This window comes from Mytilus californianus, unplaced genomic scaffold, assembly GCF_021869535.1.
Source record: "Mytilus californianus isolate M0D057914Y unplaced genomic scaffold, xbMytCali1.0.p SCAF_14, whole genome shotgun sequence".
Classification (NCBI taxonomy): Eukaryota; Metazoa; Mollusca; class Bivalvia; order Mytilida; family Mytilidae; genus Mytilus; species Mytilus californianus.
In genome coordinates this window covers 19,052,505-19,062,762 of record NW_026262626.1, presented here as the reverse complement: position 1 = coordinate 19,062,762, position 10,258 = coordinate 19,052,505, and the positions used below count along the sequence as shown (strand labels likewise).

General features: G+C 33.4%; 1 protein-coding gene across 1 annotated transcript; it reads right to left on the bottom strand.

Annotated features, from left to right (window-relative positions):
* Nucleotides 1-4,912: 4,912 nt before the first annotated feature.
* On the bottom strand, nt 4,913-9,787 carry LOC127724335 (uncharacterized). The gene is made up of 4 exons (XM_052231270.1): nt 9,694-9,787; nt 8,472-8,597; nt 7,297-7,398; nt 4,913-5,439 (listed from the first exon to the last, which is right to left on the bottom strand). The coding sequence occupies exons 1-4, from the start codon at nt 9,730-9,732 to the stop codon at nt 5,305-5,307; spliced, it is 402 nt and encodes a 133-aa protein (XP_052087230.1). The 5' UTR covers nt 9,733-9,787; the 3' UTR covers nt 4,913-5,304.
* Nucleotides 9,788-10,258: the final 471 nt, after the last annotated feature.

Below are 10,258 nucleotides of genomic sequence, written 5' to 3'. Positions count from 1 at the left end.
AAAAGTATATTTTAACAAAACGCATTTGACTAGCAGGTCGAACAACGGATGTTCTTAAACCCTGCTGACTGCCATGGCGATTGCCAAATAAACGGATCACAGATGTAACACAATGGATCTTAATTATATTAATTTAATACCAAACAGAAAACAATAAACTTGCGGAAAAGATGGTATACCGCAAACATGAGGTGCAAAAATTTGTACACCATATCCGGATTTCGACAAGTAATGTCTCTTCAGTGATGTTAGGAATCGAAACGGTATTTGGAAGGCCATATAATTTACCTCAATTTGGGATTGACTCTTGAATTTTGAAGAGTCGAAATAGGATGAACGGATCATATAAACCCGAAGGCAAATATAATACAAGCCCAAACGAAAAAATATAAAGAAGTCTAAATTGAAAACAACGTTCAAACCTATGATTGTGTTGGATAAAAACCGCAATTTTTATACGTGTGCATGCAAAACAAATTTCTTTGTAGAGGGGTCTAAATACAGCACAAACAACATTTTCCAAAAGACCAAAAAAGTGAAAAAGTATATTTTAACAAAACGCATTTGACTAGCAGGTCGAACAACGGATGTTCTTAAACCCTGCTGACTGCCATGGCTATTGCCAAATAAACGGATCACAGATGTAACACAATGGATCTTAATTATATTAATTTAATACCAAACAGAAAACAATAAACTTGCGGAAAAGATGGTATACCGCAAACGCGAACACCATATCCGGATTTCGACAAGTAATGTCTCTTCAGTGATGTTAGGAATCGAAACGGTATTTGGAAGGCCATATAATTTACCTCAATTTGGGATTGACTCTTGAATTTTGAAGAGTCATATATCAACTGCGTCACATAAGCCGACTCATTTCTTCAAAAATAAATAGAGGACCATTAATGGTCCAATATTAATTGTTCAGCCTTTTACCTTTTTTTATAAACTATATTTTTCTTTTTGTTCCTAATTGAATCTGGTGAAGGCATTTATTGACAAATCATTTGAAAAGAAAGAAAGAGAAGATACAACAAGAACTCCTAAGATCAATAAAAACAGACACAATGTAATGATTTTTCTCTGACTGTTTATGGTGTCTTTACACTAAATCAGTTGGGTGTTGGATGTCGACTGATTGATTTTTTGTCTAAGTAACATGCTTTTTTTTTTTAGTTATTGGTTTGAACTAGCTTTCATTAACTGCAAGTTTTCTCAGTTCTGTGCTTTGTGATTTTTGTGTTTCTGTTCGTTGTTTTTGTGCTTTGTAACGATCTGATAAGTTAAGCCCTTTGTGATTAACTGATTTTTATACTTTGTTCTTATGTTGTGCTGATACACTACTGTAACAGATTAGAGGAATGTTATGCGTCACAAACATGTTAAACCCCGCCATATTATGTAAGTGCCTGTCCAAAGTCAGGAGCAAGTATTTCAGAGTTTGTCGTTTGTTGCTGCATGTCATTCTTGATTTTTGTTTTTTTTTTTTTAGCATAAATCAGACTATTAGTTTTCTCGTTTGAATTATTTTACATATGTCATTCCGAGGCCTTTTATTATATATTTATTTATTTATTGATATAGCTTGCTGTGCTGTATAGGTTTTGTTCGTTTGCTTACTTCTACGTCATTTTGGTCTCTGGTGGGGAGTTGTCTAATTGTCAATAATACCATATATTTTTATTTCATTATATAAACACAATTAACATTAGAAAAGAAAACCGAACAAAAGACAAACAATAATGACAAACCACTACACAGGGAATTAAAAGATTGAGCAATTTAAACCTCACAAAACAACAGGGAGGAAATTAAGGTGCTCTTGAAGGGTCAGCTTGTTTCGTCTACATTAATTATGCATTACACGCATTAGAGAGATCATGAATCATTTCAAAGCCGGTGCTGTAACGAGTTCAGGAAATTTAAGATCGGTAAGACAGGTGCTTCCTCGAATAATAGTTCCATGAACTAAATACCGAAATAGAAAGAAAGAGATGAAATACGAAACTCTGAGAAAGTTCAATGTGCAACCTTTAAGTAGACTTGTACTATTGGACACACTATGAAATCAAATTTTCAATATTTTACACTCGTCCAAAGATAAGGAAAACTTTGACGTCTTTGTCCTACTTTACGAACCTTCTTGACCTTTTACATGAACTCATGCTTTCTCGGTTGTTTTTATGGTTGATTTACCCATTATGATATGAATAAACAGAAGTTTGAGGTATTCTGCAAATAAACAGCAAATATCAACACATTATGTTCTAAAAAATGACATTTATACGTCCACATACGCTATTCGATGCTAAACAACTCTTACTGTGGTTTTCTTGTTGAAATTATTTCACATTTTGTCATGCCTTTTAGGCTTTTATACATGTAGCTAACTATACGGTATGGGTTTTGTTCATTGTTAATGGCCTACAATGATCGAAGTTTACTTGCATTCACGTAATGGTGGATTATAAGTTGTGTAGGGTAAGTTTACGCCAGCAAAAAACCGAATGAAATATTACAAAATATAAACAAAAGAGTTTTAATTTTCACCAATCTAACACCGATTACCTTCTTGTTCAAATGTTTAAAAGTTTAAATAAGTTTGATTTTGTTTAAATTACTTTTATTTTATTGGTTTTTATTTTTTCACTTTTTATTGGGACTATGATTCCAGCTTTATTATTCTTCGTTGTGCATATAATTATCTTTCGTTTTTGGCAAATTGAAAACCACCAGGGATATGCGAATCGTTTATACTTTTGGACAGGTTGAGTGTGACTGTTTAATGAATGTGAAGGTCTATTGCAGATGTATTTAGTGCTAAGTGCTTCGGTGACTTCAAGTACAAAATAGAGATATAAATATTGTACTAGATTAAGAGATAGTTCGTTCATCTAAGAGCATAAAGTGGCTTTGTAATACGTAAACACCCACATTTGTTCGATCGAGGATGATCGAGGGAATTGCAGAAAAAGAACAAAGAATAAACAGAGTTTAGGAGAGTTTTAAGATCAAAGGCCAATTTTACTGTTTGTATATTATACTCTGATAGAAAAGTATATGTCACCGAATTAGTTGACAAGCTATAGTCATCTTCAAAGACGTACATTAAAGAATTAAAGGTATATATCAAAAGTCAAAGCCATACATTTCTACTGTTTTTTTTTCTTTTCTCGCTTTAATTTATATTAGAGATGATGAGAATAATGGACCTGTCCTAAAAATATTCATGCTATATGCAATAGCTGAAAATTTGGTATGAGTAAGAACTAAATTATTGATATTACCGCCGTGAAGGTGAAACAAAGTCTGTGACTAAAATAATCGAGAATGGAATTACTATTGAATTTCTAGTATTCCTGGCTGAAGTTTTATAGTAAGTCTACTTGTTACGACTGATGCGGTATTTTTTTAAAAAGCAGTGGCTTTTTTACAGGCGCCGGAAAAATAGAAATATGCTATTTTGCAGGCTCTAGATAAACGGATTTTGTTCACAGATATGCAATTAAAAGAACTAATTATTATTTCATAAGCAAATTTAATTTAAACACATTTTTGATTTCGAAGCTATGCGATTGATTTTGTAAGATGTTATAATGTTTTATCAAATTTATATGCAATGAGATTTTTCACTTTTATCTTTTTATGACATAGTTAAAAAATCTGAAATTTTTTTCTTATGCATACTTGTAGCATTATACTGTGACTGATTTTAGTAGTAATTTCGACATCATGTTTTGAGATGATTTTCAAAGCAACAAATGGATGCTCGATATTTTTATTTTTATTTCTTTTTACAAATTATTATTTTCACTTTGACTGATAAATGTATTTAAACGACTATATGTACATGTATCTCAAATATTGTTACTGTTATATTATTAACTATATTAGTAATAGTTTGATTCTTTTATGATCACAATGCACATTTTCGTAGCACTTTTTAAGAGTAAATATTAAAATTCACTCTTTACAAAGAACCGGCAAAATAACAAATTCACTGTATTGCCGGAGCCGGTAAAATAGCCATTGCTATAGAAATATGCTATTTTGCAGGCTTTAATTAAGATATTTTAGGTAGAGCCGGCAAAATAGCCATCGCCTTTTTAAACCTAAGCGCTTTTCTACCTGCATATACACTACGTTTGGTGTCCGTATCAAAATTTGAACCCCTTCTTATTTTCAGGCCTAGGTGATCATGTCTGTTGAAACAGGGGTTGTGTACTGAAAAATACGACCAGAGCTTTGAAAATGATACTAAGACCATATGGTTCCTCTAATCGCAGTTGTGAAAAATAGAGAAAGAAAAACCAGAGCACGCTACAATTTTTAGCTCAGCGGTTCTATTGCCATCAAGTGGCGTCTTTTGTCGTTAATTATCTTTAGGGTGTCTACTTAAGAAATTGTGGTATCACTTGTATATATATGTTTGCCTAACGCACCGAAAACTTGGCAATCGTGGTTAAAATAGTACATAGGGGTAAAATGCAAGTAGTTTCCATCCATTGAAACTAAACTTGTCAAATGACTCCTTATATGAGAAAGATTTACAAACAAGTCTTCATAAACGAAATCATCAGTTGGCTTCTTAAAGAAGTTATTGTCTTTAAGTGGCGATCTTTGCTACCTGTTTTTTGGCTATGATCTTAAATACTTTTTAATTAATAGATAAGAGAAAAACTTTAAGCAGCAAACATGATCTTTTATACAAGGTTTATAACCAAGTCAAGATGATATAGCTGAGTGATTGCCTTCAATGACCGTTTTACACATTTTTGTGTTTGAGGGGGAAAGTATAGCAAATAGAGGGAACTGTAATAGCAAAAATAATCATTAAAATAAAAGCTACAAATAAGTCAAAATTCCGAAATTGCCAAGAGGACCCAATAAACGAGCCATTGTCATTAAATGACGATGTTTACAATTTTATTTTATTTTGGCGATTTTGCTGTCATTTGGAACATCGTCTACATGTACATTATCACCTACACAAACGTGTATTCAATCATTCAACTGTTCTTCATCAGATTGTTTCCCTTGTCCTAAAGATGTAATTACCATACAATATGCCATTTCCATCATGATGACATATATCTCTGGTCATCACATTGTAAGTTGAGGTCATTTGGACATCATTTGTAGACAGGAGTTACCAAGTTTTGCAATATAAGTGTTAAAAAACTATAAAATTTCCATGTTTGACCGCCAACTATAACCAAAAAAGGAAATCAAATAGCACATTGAACTTAATAGAATTCTAATAAAAACACAGACACATTTATAAACGATGTAGAGTTAAATTTAATTAAGTTTGTATGTGGTCCATCCAGCCTTGTTACAGGTACGGGCTAACAATTTACTGATAGCGGTGAGTTCATCATGTGACATTGTACTGTATGTCATAGTTGTGTCGTCTACCATGGTAATAAGTTTCGTCTGAAATTAATGCATGAATTGTGTATTAAGGATGTTCGCTCCTCTGTTTCAAAAAAGCTTAAAGAAAAACTGATATAAATAGATAGTATATAACTAATGGAACTTATTTATTATGTCGGAATTCCAATGGGAACCAATTGTGCCCCTCTTCTTGCCGACTTGTTTCTTAATTATTATGAGGCTGACTTCATACAGGAACTTCTTAGGAAGAAAGATAAGAAGTTAGCAATATCCTTTAACTTTACGTTCCGCTATATAGATGATGTTCTCTCACTAAATAATACAAAATTTGGTGACTATGTTGAACGAATCTATCCCATCGAACTAGAGATAAAGGATACTACAGATACAGTTAAGTCTGCCTCATATCTTGACTTACATCTAGAAATTGACAATGAGGATCGGTTGAAAACAAAACTTTACGACAAAAGAGATTATTTCAGCTTCCCAATTGTGAACTTTCCATTTCTATGTAGCAACATTTCAGCAGCGCCTGCATACGGAGTATATATCTCCCAATAGATACGATATTCCCGGGCTTGTATTTCCTATCATGATTTCCTTGATAGAGGATTTCTGCTCACGAGGAAGCTATTAAACCAAGAGTTCCAAATGGTAAAGATGAAATCATCCCTTCGTAAATTTTACGGACGCCATCACGAGTTGCTTGGCCGTTATGGAATAACCGTTTCACAGATGATATCGGATATGTTCCTTGTGTCGTAACTACAATACCCTTCCCTTTTCACGAATGTGACCTACCGAATTAGACTATTTACAGGATTTGTAATAACATAAGCAACACGACGGGTGCCAGGTGCACAGGTGGAGCAGGATCTGCTTACCCTTCCGGAGCACCTGAGATCACCCCCAGTTTTGGTGGGGTTCGTGTTGCCTAATCCTTAAGTTTTCTATGTTGTGTCATCTGTACTATTATTTGTCTGTTTGTCTTTTTATTTTTGGCCATGGCGTTGTCAGTTTGTTTTCGATCTATGAGTTTGACTGTCCCTCTGGTATCTTTCGTCTCTCTTTTATGATAAGTAGAAAGAATGACAGGTTCGTGTTCTTGCTTTTGAGATAAAAAGCACTTATATGTTTTAAATATTTCCTTTTGACTAAACATTTTTTATTAATTGCAAATATGAAATATTATAGCACGTTATGGTAAACTTCAAGCTTGTGTCCGATAAGGTAGTTATACTACATAGTTTACACGAGCTGCAAAAGGTGTAGCAGTCTTCTTTTTCATGTAACGAAAAATGTGTTTAATCAGAAAGAAATATGTAATGCTTCACTTAATTAATTGTCAATTATATCACTCACACTAACGTGTCAGAAAAAAGTCTGCTTTATTGGAAAGGAAGACCCTATTTCAGGAGAGAGCAGACTGTGTATCCGTTTCATTGAAAAAAATATTGAAGGATCGTGTTTTCGTGTACGTAAGTTGTTAAGAGCTTTTAACAATAAATGTGTTATGCAATTTTTGTCAGAAACCGTGCAATCCATAATGTTCAATGTTATTTGCTTTAAATAGGCATGGAACCAGACTGTCCTAACTAAGAGTTGTGTCCCTTTGCAAAACAATCTAAAAATAAAACTTTATAAATTGATGTATCCGAAGAATTTTTCTGGATTTCCATTCCTCAGATGCCATCGAAACAAAATTAGAAAACCAACTTGAAGGATGCAACAATTATTAAGTACTTGAGGAGGTAAACAACCTTATATCAAAATAACGATATACATGCATAAAGGAATTGGAACTTCTTCATTATTTCTTAAAATTTCAACGTAAAATTTAAAAAAGGTCTTTTATGAATCGATAATTTGAAAATGGATTATTGCCAATAATCATACCTCAAGTAAATGAAGACCGTGAGTTGTATGTACATCAGCTGACTCTGTGCCAGCCATGGTGTAAAGATAACATTTGTGATGTGTCATGGCGGCCATAATATGCTGTAAAATACATAAATTATAACAAATGTTGAAACAAGCTTTGTCTTTGGTATTCGTTGTCTCATTTTTGTTGTTGTTCATTTTTGGAATTCAAATGATTGCGATGTTATTTTGATTGTTATACGAGATTTCAATTCAGGCAAATATACATCTGTTATAACCACTTGTTTTTTTTTAATTATATTTTTTTTTCAAATATGTCGACTGCAATGTCAGTGTTGAATTAAAACCATTCTGCTTCTGTCATGTGCTATTTAACAGATCAAAGATTTAACATGCAATACAGTTTTATACAACAGACTTTTAGTCTAGGAAATATAATTTACAGTATTTATTAGTTATATTATGCTTTGGGTTAACTTTCCGTTACTAAGAGTACTCTTAGGACGGTACGTTGTGTCTTTAGTCTGTTTAAGTTATATTGTATGTTTTGTGTTGATCTGGTGAGCTCATTGTTGCAGGCCGTGGTCACCTATAGTTGAATACATTTACGTCATTTGGTCTTTGGTGAAACGTTGTGCCATTGGCAATCAAACCACATCTTACTATTTTCATATTTAAAAAGCGAGGCTCGTAAAGATTTTATTTCCTGTTTCGTATAGTGTGTACAAATAATAAAATTCGTATTTTCGGACAATGTAATAGTATTATTTTTATCCGGCAATTTAACCTTGACTCTTAAACGTTCTTAGTCGTTGTGTATAAATTGTATGGTTAAATAAATCGACATTGCTTAAAATCGGACCTCGAAAGAGGATCCCAAAATGAATTGTGTTGGTAACCAATCTAATTAAGATATAGATCTCTGAATTCGTTATACGCAAGTTACGATAGACCGACATTTTAATTAGATTTAGTTGTTAACAGATTTGTTTTGTAAATTTTACCGTTTGTTAAGAACGGAAACAGGATATATACCAGCTAGTGGACGCGTTTTGTATACTATGAAAAGAAAGCAAAGTTGTTTTTCTATGCCTGCTGTTTGTATAATTTTAGTTGGTTGATTGCAGGATAAGAAACAAATATGTCCTAACGTTTGTTAGCATATTCTTTCAAACATTAGATTCACTTACAGAATGAGGATCATATTTGAAACCGAAGGCCTCTGTTACTGCTGGTTCATGTGTTGGACCTGTTCCATGGTGATGATGATGATGATGCTTAGTACTATGTGGTGCCATTGTTGTTGCGGCAAGAGACTGAAATTAGATATACAACTAAGTATTGTATGATTTTTTTTTACCATTAACATATCGTAGATGGATGGATGGATGGATTTAAACATTCAGTGGCATATTAAATGCATATTCAGGATAGGAATTATCATAGTTATGAACTCTGCCTTGTAGGAGACTGACACGCTGAGCCGGATTATTAATGTGCTAGTTTACATGGTAACAGTCCGCATTAAGAAATGTCGCCCTATCCGGAAACATTATTCTGACTCAGATTCGAACAGACCAGGTGCACAGCGGAAAAGCAGCAAATACCAATTTTAAATTCTTAGGTGTGATCCGGCCGGGGTTTTGCCTTATACAAATGTTGACCTGAGAAAATGAATACATTTTTTTAAAATTAATACAAATATACTTTTAAAAATAAACAAGAACGTGTAACCATAAGACACCATGCTCCTTTAAAACTATCATATTGTTTATGTTCAGCAAACATCAAAATCTAGGTCAAAATGCTAATTTGGCTTTTTTTTATAGCTTACATCATAATCAACATGTGTATTAAGTTGCAAATTGATATGACCACAACTTGACCACAACTTAATTCTATAAAATGTATTAACAAAATTATCGAACGCTAAGGTAAATTAAAAAAAAAAGTGAAGTCCATAAAAACTGACAAAACTAAACGCACGACTATATTAGCCAACGGAACGACTAGAAATCAATTTTACATTTCTGACTTCCGAAGAAATTGGTGGGTTAAATCTCGTTTTACAGCTACCTAAACTTCCCACTCGTATGACAGTTGACTATAGTGAAGCCATATTGACAAAAAAAGTGTGAACAACACAAATAAACAAATTAAGTTAACGTGAAAAAATTGGGATTCGGCTGCCATAATTGTGCAACAGTACATCATAGATATAAACATAAACTGGCGTCAGCTATCTTAACCAAAAAATTCCACCTGATACTGGACGGACGAATGGGCGAATAGACATTAGAATATAATATCCCATATTTTTGTAGGTGGAGTATATAAATGAATAAAACCAACCTTTACTTACTAAAGCAAGACAGACCGTCCTTGCGAAATTGCAAAAATAAGTAATCTTACCTGTCCGACAGACAAACAGATCAACAGTACAAGCATCATTGTGTTCTATTTTCAAAACTCAATTACTACATGAAATGGTTTGTAATAACAAGACTATTTATATAGGTTGCTCTAAATTCATATCTTGATCGTGAACAAGATAACTGTGGGTTGTATAACTTAAATATGTACCAAACATTCCGATAAGACGTGAAAGGAAAGATCCATGCGGTCGATTTACTTAAACACCTTTTGTCACTTTAGGTTCTATTGACACTGTTACCTTTAAGCCGAGTTGTGACGTACTGGCGCCTATAACATGATACATGCTGCCCGCAAAATCCGGACATTAACATTTCGGGTTCCGGAGATAGAGAGTACCACGCTTTATGCACATTAAGAACCTTGAAACAACTGTTTTAGGGGTCCGTAGGTAACCCGTTACATGGCAAAATTACTGTCCCTATCCAATAAACTTCATTTTCAAATGGCGTTCCAAATTTCTCCGACCTTCATCCAGGACGGCCTCTTGTATTTATTGTTGATTTGTTCTCGTCCTAAACATGCATGAAATATATGCCACTGG

What these genes read in the sequence shown, in the direction of transcription:
- LOC127724335 (XM_052231270.1), bottom strand. Translation starts at nt 9,732, where the DNA reads ATGATGCTTGTACTGTTGATCTGTTTGTCTGTCGGACAG. An exon ending in TCTGTTTGTCTGTCGGACAG is followed by an intron (nt 8,598 to 9,693) that starts GTAAGATTACTT and finishes ATCTAATTTCAG; the next exon opens with TCTCTTGCCGCAACAACAAT. An exon ending in TCAAATATGATCCTCATTCT is followed by an intron (nt 7,399 to 8,471) that starts GTAAGTGAATCT and finishes TGTATTTTACAG; the next exon opens with CATATTATGGCCGCCATGAC.